Below are 21497 nucleotides of genomic sequence, written 5' to 3'. Positions count from 1 at the left end.
GCAGCAAACATTTGTCGTTGTTGTTGATTCAGACAACATCCCATGACAACATGAGGAAATACAAAAATAGAGAGGATAGCACTTAAAAGCATTGCTTAAAATGTTTTAGTTATTATGTAGTTCATAGTGGTTTGTGTAAAACAAACACAAAACACACAAATTATATATATATAACACAAAATAAAACCCTCTAATTTAATTATAAAACCAATTTTATAATTAAATATATAGGGTTTAAGTGGTTCGGCCTTAGCAGTCTCTATGGGCTCACTACCTCTTGATGGACTCTCGTTTGTCTACAAGAGAAATCCTTCATGTAAAGGCACACACAGCAATACAAGGCAGGTGGAAAGACAAGCAGCAAGGGTCTTTTTTTAGGCAGCACAAGCAAGCTGCCAGGCAGCTGGACAGACAGACAGGCAGCAGGGCAGGCAGCCAGTAAATCAGACAACAACAAAAAAAGTTAGGCAGCAAGACAGGCAGGCAGGTCCACCTGGCTAGGATTGCATTCTATCATATTTATAATTCATGTTGGCTTCCCTGCACTGTGTCCAAACACGGCTTCAGCAGCTCTCCTGCCAGCACCTATAAAACACATCCCATGACACACCCTGTTCTCTGGTCCAGGAGAGAGAAAGAGGGGGGGGGGACACGTACAGGGAGACAGAGAAAGAGACGAGGAGAGATAGATAGAAGGAGAAGAATGAGATACAGAGAGCAAGCCAGAGGGAGAGAGAAAAAAAAGGCGGATAGGAAAGAGAGGGAGAAAGACGGGTGGAGTGGGGGAAAAAGACAACAGAAGGAGATAGAGGTGCAGTACGTGGGTGAAAAGGAGGGATATGTCCACACTTAAAAAGAAATAATTTAAGGTATTTACAGAAAAGGCCATCATAAATAAAAAATATGACACGAAGGAGGAAAAAGCTGCTGTTAGACTGTAGTCACCTCTGGGGAGAAATGAGGGAATTAGTCACTGTTATTCAGAGAGACGTCGGCGAGGTTTAATGCCTGATTTATACTTGGGTGGGCGCCGTGTCGCGCACCGTGAATAGTATAAATCAGGCTTAAGACAAACTTCCTGTGATTTTCTAATAAATGTCTGGACTGGCCAAGGCGCTGGCCGCCATTATGACAACGAGTGACTTTTATGTGATCTGATGAAAAAGTGCCTGTGTGCCTATTCTGATCTTGCGTACAGTAACTGTGACGTTGCAGGATTCTCTGACCCAAAGGCTGTGTGTGTGTGTGTGTGTGTGTGTGTGTGTGTGTGTGTGTGTGTGTGTGTGTGTGTGTGTGTGTGTGTGTGTGTGTGTGTGTGTGTGTGTGTGTGTGTGTGTGTGTGTGTGTGTGTGTGTGTGTGTGTGTGTGCAACATGTGTGTGACAGGGGAAACCAGAGGCTGCTTCAGAAAAACCTGAAGATGAGTGCTGCTGACATGTACCGCTGGAAACTCTCTTCTCAGGAACCCTGCAGCGTCACCTGTTCAATAGGTAGAGACACACACCCCATACACATGTATTGCACACGCACACACACACACACACACACACACACACACACACACACACACACACACACACACACACACACACACACAGCTGTTTTCGAATAGCCGAAATAAGGGATTAAGTGGTTGAACATTTTCAGTATGCTTTTTTTTTTTTGTCTATGTTTTCTTGTGTGTTTGTGTCTAAGGAGTGTCTAAGTCCTTTGCCATGTGTGTACGCTATGACGGTGTGGAGGTTGATGACATATACTGTGATGCTCTGACCAGGCCTGAGCCAGTCCACGACTTCTGCATCGGCAGAGAATGTCAGCCCAGGTAGGACATACTGTACACTACGGCAGTGGTCCAGTTTTTCATGTCGTGAAAGAGACATTGGCTTGAAAATCAGTTATTAGTGGTTAATGACGAATATCAGATTTGGTTGAAGTTAAGTTAGTCCCTTGATGTTTCGAATGTTAGGCATGTGCCAGCATGGACCACAAACACAAGCAAACAAAGATCGAGATGACACATTTCCTCGGAAATGACAGTAATTAATAATACATTTTGTGTTAAAATATCGGTTTGGGTGATGTATAGGGGAATTTGCTCATTCACTACAGCATGTTAGTGTGACCACTTGAATTCAAACCAAGGTCTCCCGCAACTATATCTACCACTCATCCAAAGGGCAATCCCCCTTGGCCTCCATTGCCAGTGTAGGGTAGATAAACCAGATAGATAGACTCCACCTTATGTCAAAAGGTCTTTGGACATTTTCTGTGCATCTTGCTCACAGAAAGTGAATGTATTTTGTAAGGCAAGTGTCCCTTTTGGGTCAATAAAACCTCAAGCTTTGAGCATGCTATGTGAAAACAGCCTTTCACTTAATTTCCTGTCTTCCATCCAGATGGGAGTCGAGCAGCTGGAGTGAGTGTTCCAGGACCTGTGGAGAGGGCTTCCAGTTCCGGCTGGTGCGCTGTTGGAAGATGCTGTCCCCTGGCCTGGACAGCTCTGTCTACAGTGACCTCTGCACCCAGGCTGAGCTAGAGAGACCTGTGGAGAGACGGCCCTGCAAGAGCCCTACCTGTGGACCCCAGTGGGAGGTGGCCGAGTGGGCTGAGGTAGGGGAGAGGGGAAAGCATTGGAGAAAGTACAAGGCCGAGAGCCTGTGCGAGAGAGAGAGAAAGAGACAGACAGACAGAGAGAGAAAAAGAAAGTTTCAGAAGGCTCTCAGATGAAGTGTCACTGCCAGGGATGGATATCTTACAAATCTGTTGTTATGCCCTTCATTGAATAAAGTACTTCATTATCAGGTGTGTTAGAAAACACGATGTGGCCAGATCTTAAATCAGAAAGTGTTAATGGTCATATTGCAGAGTGACTCTGCCCTCTGCTTGCTTCTCCTCTGTACAGTGTCCAGCCAAGTGCGGCCGCAAAGCCCAGGTGATGCGTGAGGTCAGGTGTTCAGATGAGACCAGATCATGTGATCTAACGACCAAACCTCCTCACACCAAGAACTGTACTGGCCCTCCCTGTGAGCGCCATTGGACTGTGTCAGAGTGGGGGCCTGTGAGTGTATGATCTTACAATACATACTATAAACACAGCCCAGACTAATATCAGTTTTGCTTCAATGTTGGCTTTATTGGCATCTGATTTTCTGGATGGATGGATGGATGGATGGATGGATGGATGGATGGATGGATGGATGGATGATGGATGGATGAATGGACGGATGGATGGATGGCAACTGTAGATAGATAGTCCAAATGTAATGATGAGGGTTTAATTAAAGTCTGATGGCTTGGGGAAAGAAACTTTTACAAAATTCGTCTGTTGTCACCGGATGTTTATTTATCACCATTGGACTTTTGCCTGTTTCGACCTCTGCCAGTGCTCAGGGTCGTGCGGCCATGGAAAGATGGTGCGTCATGTCTACTGTAAGACCCCAGAGGGACGCGTGGTTCCTGAGTCACAGTGCTCTCCAGACAACAAGCCCCTGGCCATCCACCCTTGTGGGGAGAGAGACTGCAGTCCACACTGGATAAGTCAGGACTGGGAAAGGGTAAGGTCACTGGATGCTATCTGTTAATTAAATCATGACAGAGGCTGCCAGTCTGGGATATAAGTGAGTATGGAATGTATTAACCACTAGACTGGCAACAGTTAAACTGACGGAGAAGAAGAAAAGAATGGCTGGATAAATAGACAGAATAATCGCTGTCTTAAATTCAGTAAGGTTTAATAATGCACAAATAACCTTATTTGTCTGTCTCTAGTGTAACACAACATGTGGACGCGGTGTCAAGCGGAGGATTGTGCTCTGTGCCGGCATCACCGCTGGAAAATTCCAGACCTTTGATGATGAGGCCTGTGGTGGAGGCGAGAAACCTGAAGAGGAGAACACCTGCTTTGAGAGGCCGTGCTTCAAGTGGTACACCACACCCTGGTCAGAGGTGAGCATAGTGTCAAAGACCACACCCTGGTCAGAGTTGAGCATAGTGTCAAAGACCACACCCTGGTCAGAGTTGAGCATAGTGTCAAAGACCACACCCTGGTCAGAGGTGAGCATAGTGTCAGACAGTGACACAATGGCACTTTTGGTCCTGTGGAGCTCATCGACTAGTCCGGGACCATGAAGTTTGGGTTTCGTATCCCTCTGTACAGTTGCTCAATGGCTCCAACGTGGCATTGACTGGCCAGGGTTTTGGGTTCCCTTCCCTGCATAGACCAATAGATAGAGCATAAGTTAGAAGCTTCATTCCCGACACTGAAAATGCCACCCATACTAAAAATGCCACCAATCATGGTAATGTACTATGTTTTTGATGAGCTAGCCACACAATGGCAATGGCATCTTTGCTTTATGGTCACATTTGCAAATATATCTGCCCAAACTATACAAATTATTTCAGAGACATTTGCCTTTCCTATTGCAGGAATTTAAAGAATGTGACGAGGATTTGGTTTTAACTGCCTACTGTCACAATAACAGCAGACAAAGTTATATCAAAATGACATGGGTCATAAATTGAGATAATAAAATTTGCACATTTACTGTATTTAGTACTGTTGCAGCTAACCACTCTGAACTGAGCTGAGCTGTACCCTACTGTGCTGGCTCAGTTCCACATCCTGATTGCTGGAACTGGGCTTGGAAAGGGAAAAGGAACATCTTCGATTTGCCAGTGGCCTGAATTGGCCTACACCAGTGTAACGTGAACCTCTATGTGTCTTGAGCATAAGCTCTCAATGACAACAGTGTATACCGGTACGCAATCTTATACTACTTTGCACCCTCTAAAGGACAAACCCTGGGATACCTTATGGCATATTGTGACATTAAAAAAAAAAGAAAACACAAAAAAATAGAACATGCACATCCAGTCACTGGTGCAGGTGCAGAACAGAAAAGACTAAAAGCTACTAAAAAGAAAGACAGAGTCCCTCACACTGCTATAATGCTCCCAGAGATGTTCATTATCAACAAAAAAAAACTATGTTTCCATCCTATGTTTCCATCTTCTTCAGGATGACCCATTATCGTGTTCCATGCGAGCCTATTAATTATATTCAGTATAATTACAGTACCTCACAGACCAGTTGCTCTGCATCCTCTGCCATTATATTGAATGTTGAATGTTGTCGCACCAATGCCACAAAGACAATTTGATGTTCATTTATTATGCTTAGCAACATAAGTAATGCTCATTCTGATTATGAGTCAAACAAACAAACAAACAAACACTCATACAGTCAGTCAGTCAGTCAGTCAGTCAGTCAGTCAGTCAGTCAGTCAGTCAGTCAGTCAGTCAGTCAGTCAGTCAGTCAGTCAGTCAGTCAAACAGAAATCACAAACCTTTAAAACAGAAATAGTCTATGTAAGTTTAATTACACAGTCAGTGGGGCAAACGCAGTCCCCACCAATATTATTTACGATTCTGTGCTTATCGGTACATAACTCGGACGGCGCTGAGTCGACTAGCAGACCATCGGCCGGTCGCCGCGGGCACTCGCGCCTTGAGGCGCTCGGGCGCGACTCCTCGGCCTCAAGGTCTACTGAGTCGGCGCGCCTCTGTCATGGTCAAACTTTATTTTAAATGGAACTCACAAAGCCTTAATAACATAAATAGTTTATGTAAGTTTAATTAATTGCAAAACATGACACCTCTTATTCAAAACAGATGGCGAATGCACCTTCTCTTTATAGGGCCTACACAGATAGTACCACAAACTACCTGTGAGGCCTCTTTGAATTGAATCTCATAGTCAGCAGTCAGTCAAGCTAGTACCTCTGATTTTGTGAGGGGAGTCATCTAAAGCAAACTTTAGTTATGCACATTTGCAAGCATGGAGGTATATTCATGCTTGCAAAATGTTTATAACATTTCCTAAAAACCTAACCATGTTTATACATATATATAAACAAAGATTCAACACAAAGAATAGACCATACATATGGAACAGAGAAACATGCCTGAACATGAACAGGCCTAAAACAGGCACATGAGTCATCAAAGGGCCCCAGCAGGATGGGCCATCAACAGCACCAACCAATGAGGACAGTGGCCACAGAGAAGCCACGCCCACAACAGAAACACATAAATACAGGAAAGAAGACACAGGAACTCATTCTCACCCGGAGAATCGCATCTGATGAAGTACAATAAACAGTACGAAAACGTTTATGCATTTGAGAATGAACCGACGGACCCATGGACAAGGACAGGCCTGGCGGGAAAGAGCCAGACCAGATGGAGAAACCAGGAACAACCACAATCCCAGGAGGGATATGGAACCAAACCAGGTAAGCCAGGTAGGTAGGCACAGACAAACCTACATACACACACCACATGGAGAGAGAAACAATGATTTTCACAAATCAATTAGAGGGATAAACAACTTGATTGTTGCACTACACCATTCACAGAATGTAAACATAGACAAATACCCAGAGAGTATTGCTAGAAAAGAACAAGAACTGATGGATTTTATAAAACCTGCAAAACCAACAGAGAGAACCTTACTGCTACTACAAGGAAGTGCAAAGAATTGGTCTTACACCACTTTGTTAATATTAATAGAACACTTTAACACATTGATTGAAAACACAAAAAAGGACCTATCCCAGTGCTTAACACGGGAATACGACAGGGCCTTCTCCATTGCCACTAAATGGGCAAGAAAAAATCTAGGAAGGCGCCTAACAGAGAAGACACTGGGCTTAGCCCGTACAGCAGTAACAGAATTATATAGCACAAAAGCACACACCACAACACACCCCACACCACAGGTCCCCCGTCCTCCCCCATCCCCGTCCTCCCCTCCTTCCTTTCCCTCTACAGGCAACCCAGGCACGGTAGAAACAAGAGAAGACCCAACTGGAGGAATGGGGACCGTAGCAGCAACAACACAGGGCCCAGTAGAACTAACACAGGAAGAGTTCCCAGACCTGCCTACAACAAGCAGCAGAACACCCGAGGAGCCATGGGCAGAGATTGGACCGAATGGAAACCAAAGGAAACAGAAGGTCACTAACAGAACAGAACAGAACCCAAGAAACACACCCAAACCACAGAGGGATAATCCCACCAGGGGGCAAACTACACCACCCAGAGACACACCCCAGAGGACAACCCAGGAGAGGAGGAACAGTGAAGGGAACCAGACAATACCAGAGGGACCTACCGAAGACACTAATACACAGAGGGAGGCCCCAGCACGAGAAGAAACCAACGAGACAGAACCAAGAAAACCACGCCACTGGAGAGGCTTAAATAAGGAAACCAAACACAAATGGAGATTAGTACCAAACCGAGACATCATCATAATTGGAGACTCCAACCTGTCTCGGATCCCGACAATCACAGATGACAGAGTCCAGATAGAATCCTACTCTGGAATGAACCTGGAATGGGCCGAAACAGTCCTGAGCAAGGCTGAGAAAAATGAGACGGCCACACACCTCATCATCTCGATGGGAATTAACAACAAGAACCAAAGAACTAGAAAAACAAGCCACACAGCCTTGAAGAAACTCCGCACAACAGCCAAAAAACAATTCCCCTGCGCAGACAGACGCATAGCACTAATCAACTACTCAGAAAGCCTAGGAACTGACCCGAAGAATATTCTGATAAGCCTAAATGAAGAAATAAAGAAAGAGCCCCACCTCCCAAAATTGCCCGCAACCCACTTCAAAACAGGATCAGACAACGTCCACTGGGAAGAAGACACAGCCAAACTGATGCTACAGCACTGGCTCAACTCTTTAAACTAATACGGCCCGACAGCTCAAACCGGCAGGGCCTTATGGAGTCGGATATAATTAATCTGTCTCATTTTTTCCGACCAAACGAACACCAGAAAACACTTTTGGAAAAAGGTTTGTCATTCGTCCCCACCCTGGACATCTACAAACAACAATCACAAAGCTTGAGAATAGATGTGTCAAAATACCATCGCAGACTCAAATTAGCTACACATTTTGGAGTTGGAAACAACACGGAAATTCCGCGCTTCCACCTTCCATCATACTGGGAACCAGAGGAGGACAAAATACCGGACAACCTAAAACAATTGATCCAGATGGACAGAGCCACAGTACAAAATGTACCAGGACACCTGAGAGAAAAAAATAATATCACAACAGATCAGGTGAGAGCTCTAAGATCATTAGCTAACAACCAGGACATTGTGATTAAGCCTGCAGACAAAGGGAGCCGTATAGTCATTTTGGACAGACAACAATATGTTTTTGAGGGTTTAAGACAGTTGAATAACTCAAATCACTATGTGGAGTTGGAGGCACCCATTTTTAAACAAACAGCAATAGAAGTTGGGGGTGTCATCACCGAATTAAGAAAGAAAAAATTTATAGATCAGAAACAAGAGAAGTACCTACGGGGCGAAAATTCCCCAAGAGCTAGAATTCTCTACCTTTTACCCAAAATCCACAAGGATCCTAGTACATGGACTATTCCTTATGAAATTCCACCTGGTCGCCCAATTGTTTCGGATTGTAACTCAGAAACATATGCCACAGCAGAATTTATTGAATTCTACTTAAACCCACTATCTGTAAAACATCCAAGCTACATTAAGGATACATATGACTTTATTGATAAAATAAAAAACATCACAGTGCCTCAGGGGGCCATTTTGTTTTCAATAGATGTTGACAGTTTGTACACCAATATAAACACAGTGGCGGGGCTGAAGGCAATCAGAGATATCTTTATAAAGTACCCTGACAGACAAAGACCAGACGCAGAACTATTAAAATTGCTAGAATTAAATTTGACCAAAAACGATTTCACATTTGATGGGAAAACCTTCCTTCAGATCAGTGGAACAGCCATGGGAAAGAAATTTGCACCATCTTATGCCAACATTTATTTGGCTTTGTGGGAAGAAACCGCACTCAAAAAGTGCAGATTCAAACCCACACATTATTTCAGGTTTCTAGATGATATTTTTGGAGTTTTTGAGCACTCCACAGAGGAATTTGAGCAGTTCATCCAAATCCTAAACACACATCATGCCTCAATAACAGTGAAATATGTAACTAACAAAGAACATATTGACTTCCTGGATGTGACAGTCTTCAAAGGAAAAGACTTCAATACCACCGGCAAACTGGATTTAAGGGTATTTTTTAAGGAGACTGATACACATGCATTGCTCCACAAAACTTCCTTCCACCCAACCCATTGTTTTGCAGGAATAGTCAAGTCACAGCTCCTACGTTTCAAGAGAATCTGCACACAAGCAGCAGATTTTGAAAAAGCCTACAAAACTCTGTTCACAGCATTAAGGAAACGTGGATATACAAGAACATTTCTCAGGAAAGCATACAACACGTTCCAGGAAGTGAAAATAAGAAATGAGAAACCCACACTAGCTTTAGTAACCACATTTTCTAGCCAAAGTTTACTGGCAAACAGAGCCATCAAAAGAAACTTTGAAAACAGGGGAGGGGACCTCTTACAGAACTTCAACATAATCTCGGCCTACAGGAGAAACAAAAACTTAAAAGACCACTTGGTCCACAGCAAATTGAAACCATGGAACCAGGTAATTAGGACAAGGCCTAACTACTTTAGCCCAAAACAAACTGTTAAAAACAGGACAAACAAAAATATAATTATCCTAAGACAGAACATCACATACAACACCAGAAATTGTGTTTATCTGATTACTTGCCAAGTATGTGGATTACAATATGTAGGAGAGACGAGCAACTCCATAGCAATTAGAATAAGCCAACATAAATATACCATTAATAATGAAAAGGATACCCATTTGTTAATTGTTCAACACTTTATGACACATGGAATTGAGGCTATAAAGGTATGTGGCTTGGAATACAATGACCGCTGGACAATTGGACAGAGAAGATTCCATGAAAAAGAATGGATCACAAGACTTAGCACAAAATATCCAGGTGGTTTAAACTTTTAAACTGCCCAACAGAACTGAAACCCTTCACAAATTCTCACTAAACTAAACAATGGAGTTGATCACCTACATCAAACCACATAGTTGAGTGGGAGATCTCATTGTTGAGTTAGTGAGAATATTAATGAAGACACATTGATACCAAGAGCCATCAGCAATTGGGCCATCAACAGGGAGCTCATTGTCTTCCAAAATGGAGGTGTGAACAACAGAACTGTAGATATGCTAACTGGATTCCAAGCTTGTAACCTTTTAGCACCTATCCCTTAGTTATAAAATATAATGTAAACACATCTTTAACTGGAATTAAGAAAGAGTGGAAATAATTTTAAATCCGAGGGTCTGCGGTTACCATGACTCAGAGAATTGACGCCTCTGCCCTGCACAGTCAAACAGAAATCACAAACCTTTAAAACAGAAATAGTCTATGTAAGTTTAATTACACAGTCAGTGGGGCAAACGCAGTCCCCACCAATATTATTTACGATTCTGTGCTTATCGGTACATAACTCGGACGGCGCTGAGTCGACTAGCAGACCATCGGCCGGTCGCCGCGGGCACTCGCGCCTTGAGGCGCTCGGGCGCGACTCCTCGGCCTCAAGGTCTACTGAGTCGGCGCGCCTCTGTCATGGTCAAACTTTATTTTAAATGGAACTCACAAAGCCTTAATAACATAAATAGTTTATGTAAGTTTAATTAATTGCAAAACATGACACCTCTTATTCAAAACAGATGGCGAATGCACCTTCTCTTTATAGGGCCTACACAGATAGTACCACAAACTACCTGTGAGGCCTCTTTGAATTGAATCTCATAGTCAGCAGTCAGTCAGTCAGTCAGTCAGTCAGCCAGCCATTAATTATGCTGTCTTTTCCACAGTGCACTAAGACATGCGGTGTTGGTGTGAGGATGAGAGACGTGAAGTGTTACCAGAGCAGGGAGCTTGTCCGTGGCTGTGACCCCCTCACTAAACCTGTAGCCAAACAGACCTGTGCTCTACAGCCCTGCCCCACTGAGCCACCAGGTAAGATGAACAACCAAGGGCTAAAGATCTCTTAAGCCTGATTTATGCTTCATTGAACGCCAGTGTTGATAGCGCATCGTGTTGTGAGCTTGTAGATCCACTATTTTTGGAGCATGACACTGGCACGCAACAAAGTATAAATTAGGTTAGAGATGACTGTCAGACTGGAACTGTGTTTGTGGGTCACAAAAAAAAAATACATTCAACCAAACACCTTTCTTACCTCTCCTCCCACCCACAGCACCATAGGAAGCACCATAGACGACAGGGAAGCACCATGGGAAGCACGATAGATGACAGGGAAGCGCCATAGGAAGCACCATAGAAGACAGGGAGGCACCATAGATGACTGGGGAGCACCATAGGAAGCACCATAGATGACTGGGGAGCACCATAGGAAGCACCATAGATGACTGGGGAGCACCATAGGAAGCACCATAGAAGACAGGGAAGCACCATAGGAAGCACCATAGATGACTGGGGAGCACCATAGAAGACAGGGAAGCACCATAGGAAGCACCATAGATGACTGGGGAGCACCATAGAGATGACTGGGGAGCACCATAGGAAGCACCATAGAAGACAGGGGAGCACCATAGGAAGCACCATAGATGACAGGGAAGCACCATGATTTGAAGTGTGTCCGTGGGTTTTATCAATATTGAACCAATGTAAAGCATTAACAGGAGCTTGTGACTAAATAATAACTATATTAGATCCACTGGAACACAGGTTGTTTTTTCCATTTCCAGACAAATGACAGTTTTGGACATACAAGATTTCCACCCAACACAGAGACGATATACTACTACTTTGCGTGACTTTGCTTGTCCTTTCCCAGATGAGAGCTGCCAGGACCGCCCCACCACTAACTGTTCCTTGGCACTGAAGGTTAACCTGTGCAGCCATTGGTACTACAGCAAGGCCTGCTGCCATTCCTGCCGGGTGATACGAGCCTCCTCCTCCTCCTAGTCTTATAGGGAGAGATTACACCTCACTAGGGCTGTCACCATTACACATTTAAGTTGACGATTAATTGTCACTCAAATAATTGCGAATTGTGTGTTTGGCATGGAGCATTGGAACATATGAAGCCTTTTAGGCTTTGTAATCGTAATCAATTGCACAGGGCAGATATGACAAATAACTGAAATATACAAAGAAATTATTGACATATTTAATAATTGATTTTTTTTTTGCAGAAATAGCCGATCTACAAGCTTACAACGTGTCACGAAGTGACGCGTTGTAAGCTTGTAGATCTGCTATTTCAGCTTTTTTAATATTTGAAAATGTGTGAAAGTCTTTCAACATGGCAACGATTATGCAAAAATATTTACAATTATCTCCAAAAATTGTGATTAGACGATTATGTTATAATTGTGACAGGCGTACACCTCGCTTCCCTCAAGCTTCATTCATACTCTCGTATGAACATTAGCTTATAGATCAGTTATTTTTGGAGAGTGACACCCACGTGCTGGATTATGCCGTTTCAATTACGCTCAACCCAACCAAACACTTTAAAGGAGAGAACAGCAGATCAGTTTACAAACTGACAAACAAAACGTAGAAAGTTGTTGTTCAATTCATCTCCTTACAGTTTATCAATTAATTAATAAAGCAATCAGTTTTGCTACTGTATGAGCTTTCCTCATTTCGTTATTTCGGAGGCTATAGCAAAAAAAAGGTTGCTTCAAACACATTCAGCCTTGAACAGAGCCAGTGAATGACAAGTTCTCCGAAAATAAATAATGTAGAAAACAAACCAGATAATCATTGAACAACTCCATAGTCTGGATTGCTCATCTGTGAAAGAGGGAGAATAATAAAAAGCATAATCACCTCTATGAAAACTGTTTCAGATTGCCTCCTATTCAGTGGTGTTTTGTTTCATGTGCACCCTGTTGGATGTTGTCATTTTCAAGAGATCCTTCGATCCAACCCCTAACCCTCAAGGCTTCCATTCTCTCACGACTGTCACACACCCACAAAGCTCGATCTCTGACCTCCGACAACTCCTATTCTCTATCAACCATCTTCCTTCCTCCTCATTGTCATTCCAAAGTGTCTTTGACCTCAAGTAGCCCCCCATCCACCGGGCCTAATATTACCAAGGCCCAGATTCTCCACAGAGCTCCAGTGGATAGTACAATGTTTGTGATAATCGACAAGGGGTGTGGCTAGAGAAAACATGGTGCAAGAGTGAATGGGGATTCTGTGATCTAATGTCACTTGCTAGGGCAGAATGAGAATCAACCTTATTCACCAAGTACAATAAATGCACAGGAATGTGTCTTGGTGAAATGAGTAGGTGTAGAGATGTCATGACAAGCATAATAAGCAGTGTTCACTGCTGTTATTAAATTATTTTTCAGCTGACCATACTGCATGTCTAGAATATTTAAATACAGATATTGTTTATGAATATTATTTAAGTCTATTTCAAATTAGTGTCTGGCACAGAAAATCATGGCCCAATATTAAGCTGACGATTCCAATCTTGGATTGTAAACCCTGCCTTTTGGGGTGTGCCCATTGGCATCTCTGTAAGGCTTGGCCTGCTTGCAGGGCGTATATTATATTTATTATTCATAACACATTTTCATTAATCATGACCTTCCTGATGCCAACCAATGCGTATTAATCATGTTATTTAATGCCAATTTTTGGTTTGTGGATGACCATAGAGAAGTATTGAATATAAACAAGCAGGAATGTATGGGATAGACTGAAGTTATTCCATTCAGAGACAGAGAGATTCCTGAGACTTGAAATCATGATTGAAATGTATTCAATAGTGTATGTGTCATTTTTGTCAATATAACTATCATGTACTGTGTTTCTATACCTGATACCTCTTTGTACAAAAGTATTGACATTTTGTACTGTTGATGATAACTGAAATCCTCAATGTATTGACTTGTATTTCCATTAAAAGGTTACAAATTCTGACGATGGTCTTTGTCTTAATAAATAAAATCACTACTGGAACTCTAGCATCCCAATTCTGGCACGAAGATTAGCAATAGCAGTCCCAATGCGATGCGTTGTAAGCTTCTAGATCGGCTATTTTTTGGGAGAAAGAGATTGGTGTAGAGGGAAATATTAGAAGATCTAGTATAGAGCCCTTGGGTATCCCGGTCAACCAAGTATATATAGAGCAGTGTTTCTCAACCTTTTTGGGCCAGTGCCCCCTATCCAATATCTAGACTCTTGCCGCCCCTACACCCAATTAAAATGTAAGCTTTATTTTTTATTGTGTATTGTGTTGCTTATATAATTTAGAAAACAAAAACAATTGAATTCCAGATATCATATTTTACATTAAACTGGACTGTTAGTATGTGATTATTATGTAACTGTTAGCCAACTTAGCCTACTTCCCAGAGAGAGAAAAAAAAGATTGTATGGATGTCAGGCCCTGTCACATCAGGTCCGTCTCACAGCACTGAAGGGCAGGGCTGTAATGGCCCTGTCATGTTACCATGTTACCTGTTACCTGTGACATGATACTGACCATGTTACTGACAGCATCAGTGCCATTGTCATTATCATGTCAGTATCATGGTCAGTATGATGTCAGTATCACAGTCAGTATCATGGTCAATCTCATGTCAGTGGCATGTCAGTATCATGGTCAGTAATCAGTATCATGGTCAGTGTGATGTCAGTATTATAGTCAGTATCATGTCAGTTTCATGGTCAGTATCATTGTCAGTATGATGTCAGTATCATGGTTACAGTTAGCGCACGCCCACTAATATAGGGTTTAAATCACTAACTTAATAAGATCAGTTTCTTTCTACATTGCACTCTCTCTGCACCACTCTTACATGGCCACCCTTTTTTAGAGAAGATGTTCCACAAACACCAGCACTTTTCCCCATCATTTTATTGGTACAGTAAATGAAAAATGTAAAATAGTAACTAACACTAGGAACAGAAATGCAAATGCATTAAACAGGGTGTGATGCCATCTGCTGGCCCCTGTGACAACTTCTACAGAAATAAAACCACCAAACCCTCATCTACTGTACAGTAGGATATGTTATGTATGCTAGTTTCACCTTCAAAGAGACAAATACTTTTTAGCTATACATTATTAATACAATAATAATAATAATAATAATAAGCTGGGTTAACCACTTAAGCCCTATATACTTCATCGTAAGACGAATAGCAAAAATAGCCAATATAGAAGCTCACAACGTGGGTTGTGAGCTCGTAGATCAGCTATTTTTACACATTTGGTGGGGGCAACATTGTTTTTATATTCACCTATAATGATATGGCCAAAATAGGGATACCAGGGTTAAAGTGGTTAAGTGTAATGCAAGCCAAGAAAAAGCATGAAACCAAAACCAAAACGCCTTTGAATTTCCCTAGCTTCTACCCATTTGTGATGCTCTATTGACCTAACTGCCCTTCATCAGGGCAGGGTCAGCCTCAGAGCAAACACCCTTGAAAGAATTTGAATCAAAGTTATGTCATAGGTTCTGCACAAAGGCAACAGGGCACACTCACAGACAATATTAAATAAATGAGCAGATCACACCCACAGAAGAAATACACAGGTTCTCTCTGTCGTCCTACACAGGAAACAAAAAACACACTCATGTTTACTTCGGCTTTGTGGAACTGATAGAATCGGGTCTAATATTATTATTATAATATCCACATAATATGTTTTCATATAGCTTTAAATATTGTTTTACCCTGTACAATAATACAGCATTTGATCCCAAAATTAAATATTTACTATTTGAAAAGATTAACACATCCTCTTACAAAATCATTAGTTAGGCCTACGCAACACTGAAACAAGTTATAGTACCTTTTAAAGGACAGTAGTAGTATGTAATACTTTCACAGAATGGATCCTCTATATTTTGGAGATATTGGATAATGTATTTGAGGTAAACAGACCTTGAATATCATATCTGTATATTATCACCCAGGCATTTGTCTTGATCGAACGCAGGGCGGATGCCTGCTAGGTGATAATATCTTTATCAACAATAGCCTTATTTCTTCATAACGACAATGAGAAAATAGCATTTGATCAACACAGGACTTTTTGGTGAACAAAATGGTAGTCTCCCTGGGATTCTCTTACAAGTGGAGGGAGGGAGTTGGTTGAAAACACAGGTGCTGCTGGCTGCCAGCCCCATAAACTCCAGTGTCTCCTCAACTGCAAATTTGACCACATCATCCGACCGCAGCGACAGTGTTTGGTGGCCGAATGTAGTCCATGTACTGTACATGACATGTCGAGTTCCTTAAGCAGTGAGGAGCCTTGTTCGCCAGTTCAGCAGGTGGTGGCACTTTAGCTGCATTGATTGGTCAGCTGCCATATATTCTCTACTAGGAAAGATAATGCAACTGACCAATCAGTTCAAGCTTATCACCCTCTCAGTATTTTTATCACTCACCTCACATACAGTATACAATATAGTGTGTGTGTGTGTGTGTGTGTGTGTGTGTGTGTGTGTGTGTGTGTGTGTGTGTGTGTGTGTGTGTGTGTGTGTGTGTGTGTGTGTGTGTGTGTGTGTGTCAGGAAATTTATGAAATCACAGTTCGTAATTGAAAGCCTTTTAGAGCCCTTGGTTTTTGTAGTTCATATTCTGCGCTACTGTGCACCACAGCTTAACACAAACAGTCGTTCCCACATTAAAGTGAGCACTCACATACTCACAGTACTTTGCTTTGTTGGGACTGTGAATCATATATTATTTCAGTGCATATGCTGTACTTCAAAGGAAACCAAGTGTTAACAAAGTTCACACAGTGGTAAGTGAATGAATGACACAAAAGACAAAGACACAACATAGGTGAATTCAAGAGTGGGTGTACTTATGCTGTACAGTGTTACACTACTCTCCAAAAACCCTCCTCTTCTCCAGCTGAGGGTCTGCGTGTGCAATTCCATCCACTTTACAATTTTACTGCTGCATCAGTGCACCATGCTTTACAGGGCCGCTGTAGCTGAATGGGTAGAGAGGCTGTCTGGTGCGGAAGGTCACCAGTTTGATCCTCGGCACGCCTAGTCAACATGTTGAAGTGTCCCTGAGCAAGACACTTAACCATAACACCCCCCCCCCCCTGAAAAGTATTTCCCCTCCCCCCGGGAATTGTAAATACGCCTCTTTAGCCACAGTATGACTTCTTTAGTGCACCAAATACGTGTAATACTGGTCCACTTTCTGATGGGAGTGACATTACATGGGGCAATACACATACCCAAAAGGTTCCTGATTCTCCATGTGCATCTTAGGCCCAATATGGAGGCAGCAAAGTCCAACGGAAGACCTCTTACTTTGAGTGGTTGCATATGAATCTATACACCCAGTGTAATCTGGAAATGAACATCGCCTCCCCTCACCATTTGGTGCTCCACGTTAAGGCTTAATTTATACTTTGCTGCATGGCCGTGCCATCCAAAATACATAATGCTTGAGTGACGCAGTCATGCGGCGAAGTGCAAACCTGCACTCCACAGCACCCACAGCACCGGCCCTCTTCCCTCTAGACATCAGTGCTGACGCTGTGGGTGACCACCTCCCTCATGGTGACGGAGCGGATGAGGTTGAGCTTCTGGTAGAAGCTGGCCATGTCCATAGGCAGGTCCAGCTCCTGCTGCTGAACAGTCCTATAGCTGATCCTGCGGCCGCCATTGCACAGTCTCTCTGCAGGGTGCTGCAGGTAGAACGGCAGGGAGTGTCGAGCGCACGAGGGGCAGAAGGTGTGGGACCTCTGTGGCCCGTGGACCAGCGGAGGTGGGGGCGGAGGAGGGGAGTAGCCAGCAGGCCCGTTGGCCTCCGTGAGGAAGGTGGGTGGGTAGATTTCGGACTCGTCGCTGTAGCGTGCAGGCAAGGGGGTCGACGGAGCCATGGGTGGTGGCATGGTTGGAGCCAGCGGGCAGCGGGACGGTGACATGGTGGTGAGCGCTGGCTCCTCCTCCTCCCCCTTCTCAGACTCCTCCCTCTTACAGCAGTAATACTGTTGGTAATGGCAAGGGTGGGGGGCATAGGTGAGGAAATATGAGCTATGCTGTACATTGATTGTTTCAAGGTCAGTCATACTGCAGGATGCTGAGACAGCATGAGTGTCTTTGTGTTTTAGAAGCTGAACTTGAGGTATGTGATTTCATCATCCTCAACATTGTCTGAATTCACAGTATTCCCAAATAATCTGTGTTTGTCTGGACGAGGTGTATCTTAAGTGTGCAACGGGTATGATGACGTACCTGCAATCTACATAAACACAGCACAGCTACAATGGTCAGTAGGATGACTGTAGCCAGACTTCCACCTGCGATAACCACGGTACCAGCTGACATTCGAATGCCTCTCCATCAACAGTCTGAAGAGAGAGAGATGGGGGGGGGGGGGGGATTTAGAGAAGGGAGGGAGTATATAAGGTTGAGGATATAAGAAACACATGAAGACGTAAAGATTGGAAGAAGAGATGAAAGGAGGGGGAGACAGGAGGATGGAAGGGAGAGGGAGAGGATAAATGAGAGAAGGATAAATCAGGGTGACGTGAAGAAGAGGTAAGATTTGAGGTAATGAGATATGATTCATGATTGTTATTGAAGTCTCTCTCTAGGTCGTCCTCAGACGAGCCCTCCATCGTCGCTTCCGGTCATCCCGGTTCTCCATACATCTGGCCAGCTTGTTGGTGCTTTGGGCTCCTGCATCTTTCTTGAGTACATCCTGTACTCATCCTGTGCATGTTCATGTAGGACGTCCTCGTGACCGGTGCCCGTGTGTGAAGTCTGATGCCTCTTAGAACATATCTTAAACACCTTGAAATCACACAAACCTTACCACATTTCATCAAATGTTATTCTGATGAATAACACACACACACACACACACACACACACACACACACACACACACACACACACACACACACACACACACACACACACACACACACACACACACACACACACACATATAATGGGCCTAAAGTGTGGCAAGATTGGTGTGATTTCAATGTGTTTAATATATATTTTGAGCGACATTAGTCGTCATTAATAGGCCAAAATCTCAATAACAGAAGCAGGTTTTGAGGAATTAAATCCTATCAAAGTCAGAGTGACAAAAGCCCCCCCCCCCCAAAAAAAAAGAGGCTGTTATGTCTCAGCTTACTCTTCATTTAATTTCCTTCATGATTGATTGATTGATTGATTGATTGATTGATTGATTGATTGATTGATTGATTGATTGATTGGTTGGTTGATTGGTTGATTCATTCATTCAAATGATTCTTCAAACAGGCAATGAGAGGGATGCTTAGTTGGAGGATGCAGACTAGAACAGTGGCTCTTAGCGTCTAGTCAGGGGACCACCAGCGGTCCAAATGGACACTTACGAGTCTAACTCAGAGAGTGTACAAATGGAACCAAAAGGACCGTCATGGGTCCATTTGGTTCCATTTACAATTTACAATATACAATTTAGGCCTTTAGCAGAGAGATTTACAGTAAGCAAGGAAAACACAAGGTGATACATCAAATGCATAGACATAGTAATCTAGGATCATAGGTAAACCAATAACCTATCATCAGTCTAAACTAAAAAGTATAATAACTAAAAACTCCACAATCTGTACATTGAAACTACACACACTATAGGATGCCAGGTCTACAAATGACCTGGCATCTTAGCCGGTCGTCAAGGCTAGGGCAAGAGCTACATGCTAGAGTTCTCAACAGGCCTGATAATTAAGGCCCGGCCCTAACTGGGCCCAAACGGGTGGCCCGAACAGGGCCCGGCCCAAACAATTACCATAATGTTGGACCCGAAAAAAATTAAAATATATATATATATATATAAATAAATAAAAAATCAACCGACTAATTAGCATACATGCACATACACATAGAGGTCCCGGCCGGGAACTCTACTACAGAGTTAAATAAGCAGTGAGGATGTTACAGTGTAGATTGGGGTTCCAGTATAGTTCAGTTCAGTGATTCTCAACCTTTTTAATTTCAAGGACCCCCAGTTTGATATGCATTAGGCCACGGACCCCCATTTGATACTATTTATTTTTATTTTATTTTTTTATTTGATCTCTGGGACCCCCATCTACACACTGTAAAATGCTCAATGATAATTTAGCTCTGAAAGTGTACTCTCAGAGTTACACACACGTAAAGGGTCCATTTGGACCCCTTGGTGGTCCCTGGACCCAATGTTGAGAAACGGTGGACTAAACCACATCCATATGCTATCTCATTTCATCTCTCCAGGCTGTGTGAGCCTGATGAGGGGGCTCACACATGGTAGAGAACAGAAGTCCATGTCACATTGCAGGACCATCACGCACTAATGCATGCAAAGTTGTACAGCTGAGAAAGGCATTCTGCCCAAAATAGCCAATGGCTGTGACAGGGAAAGGCTCTCTGTGAATTTCAACAATCCACTCGTGAGATGTTATAGCACTATACCTGGATTCTCAGAACATGATCGTGTTTCTGAGAAAGGGTGAGACAAAGGCAGAGAAAGGACAAAGTGATAAAGTGACAAAGATGACAATGTGCACAAGATGACTTAATTTCTATCATGATTCACGAGAAACCGTACATTCATGCGTGTTTCACTCACACACACACAGTGTGTGTGTGTGTGTGTGTGTGTGTGTGTGTGCGTGCGTGCGTGCGCGTGCGTGTGTGTGTGTGCGTGTGTGCGTGCGTGCGTGCGTGTGTAAGGTGATGTGCTTGGGTCACATGCCTCTTCACCTCCAATCCTGCAATGCTATCCATCATATCAAGTTATAAAGCCAAACTAAAGTAGACACACAGGCAGGAATGAAATGTCATAACCCTTGGGAGAACCAAACCGTACACCTCGCCTCAATGACAAACACTTGGGGAGATCTTCTTCTTAATTTCAGGTTAAATAGGACAACATTGCTTGGGCAATATAAGCAATCTTCAAAAATTGGTACCAGGACATGACAGAACGTGTCTGTTTGTCTCTCAGATGTGATTCTATTATCACAAGCTGATGCTCAGTCAAAGCCCCTGTCGTAATCAGCACCTTAAGCATCCAACACATAGCGTTTTGTATTGTTTCCATGGTGACGATGACAGGGACATCAGTATCCCGGGTCCATGGAGTCATTTACACACCACACAGTCATTGTCTGCAGCCAGTCAGCATCATCATACCCACACAAATCACCAGATAGAGACACACACTCCAAAGGTCAATGTCCTCGGATGAGGGCATGCCAAGAGAAAGTTATACATTTTCACCACGTTCTGTGCTTCTAAGCAAAGATGTATGAAATGTTATAGATTTTTGAAATGTCCAGTTCAGTCTGTTCTAAACTGTTGCCTATGGTCCAGGCACGCATTCACACACACAAAAACACATGTAGTCGCATAACTACTTCACACACACTATTGTAGTGATGAAGTACAATAGCTTATTTTTGGATTCTTGATTGCTTGTAACCTGAAGTCCACATTGAAATAAAATAAAATGCATTACAATGGGGCTGT

General features: G+C 43.1%; 2 protein-coding genes across 2 annotated transcripts in view; one reads left to right on the top strand and one right to left on the bottom strand.

Moving 5' to 3' along the window:
- The window catches only part of LOC308088051 (ADAMTS-like protein 2), a 28661-nt gene extending 16568 nt beyond the window's left edge, over window positions 1-12093 (top strand). Inside the window, exons 12-19 of the mRNA XM_080432394.1 lie at window positions 1386-1489; window positions 1695-1821; window positions 2396-2609; window positions 2902-3057; window positions 3383-3553; window positions 3768-3944; window positions 10828-10972; window positions 11814-12093. Coding sequence (XP_080288520.1) covers window positions 1386-1489; window positions 1695-1821; window positions 2396-2609; window positions 2902-3057; window positions 3383-3553; window positions 3768-3944; window positions 10828-10972; window positions 11814-11944 — 1225 coding nt within the window. The 3' untranslated portion in view covers window positions 11945-12093. The remainder of the gene's footprint in view (window positions 1-1385; window positions 1490-1694; window positions 1822-2395; window positions 2610-2901; window positions 3058-3382; window positions 3554-3767; window positions 3945-10827; window positions 10973-11813) is intronic.
- A 5407-nt stretch (window positions 12094-17500) lies between these two features.
- Window positions 17501-18314, bottom strand: fam163b (family with sequence similarity 163 member B; the record flags this gene model as incomplete). The annotated part of the gene is made up of 2 exons (XM_080432811.1): window positions 17501-17974; window positions 18222-18314. The coding sequence occupies 2 exons, from the start codon at window positions 18312-18314 to the stop codon at window positions 17501-17503; spliced, it is 567 nt and encodes a 188-aa protein (XP_080288937.1).
- Between the last annotated feature and the right edge of the window lie 3183 nt (window positions 18315-21497).

This window comes from Gymnoscopelus braueri, assembly GCF_963280865.1.
Source record: "Gymnoscopelus braueri genome assembly, chromosome: 7".
Taxonomy (NCBI): domain Eukaryota; kingdom Metazoa; phylum Chordata; class Actinopteri; order Myctophiformes; family Myctophidae; genus Gymnoscopelus; species Gymnoscopelus braueri.
Note: the sequence above shows the minus strand (reverse complement) of the source record. Positions and strands in the feature narration are given on the sequence as shown.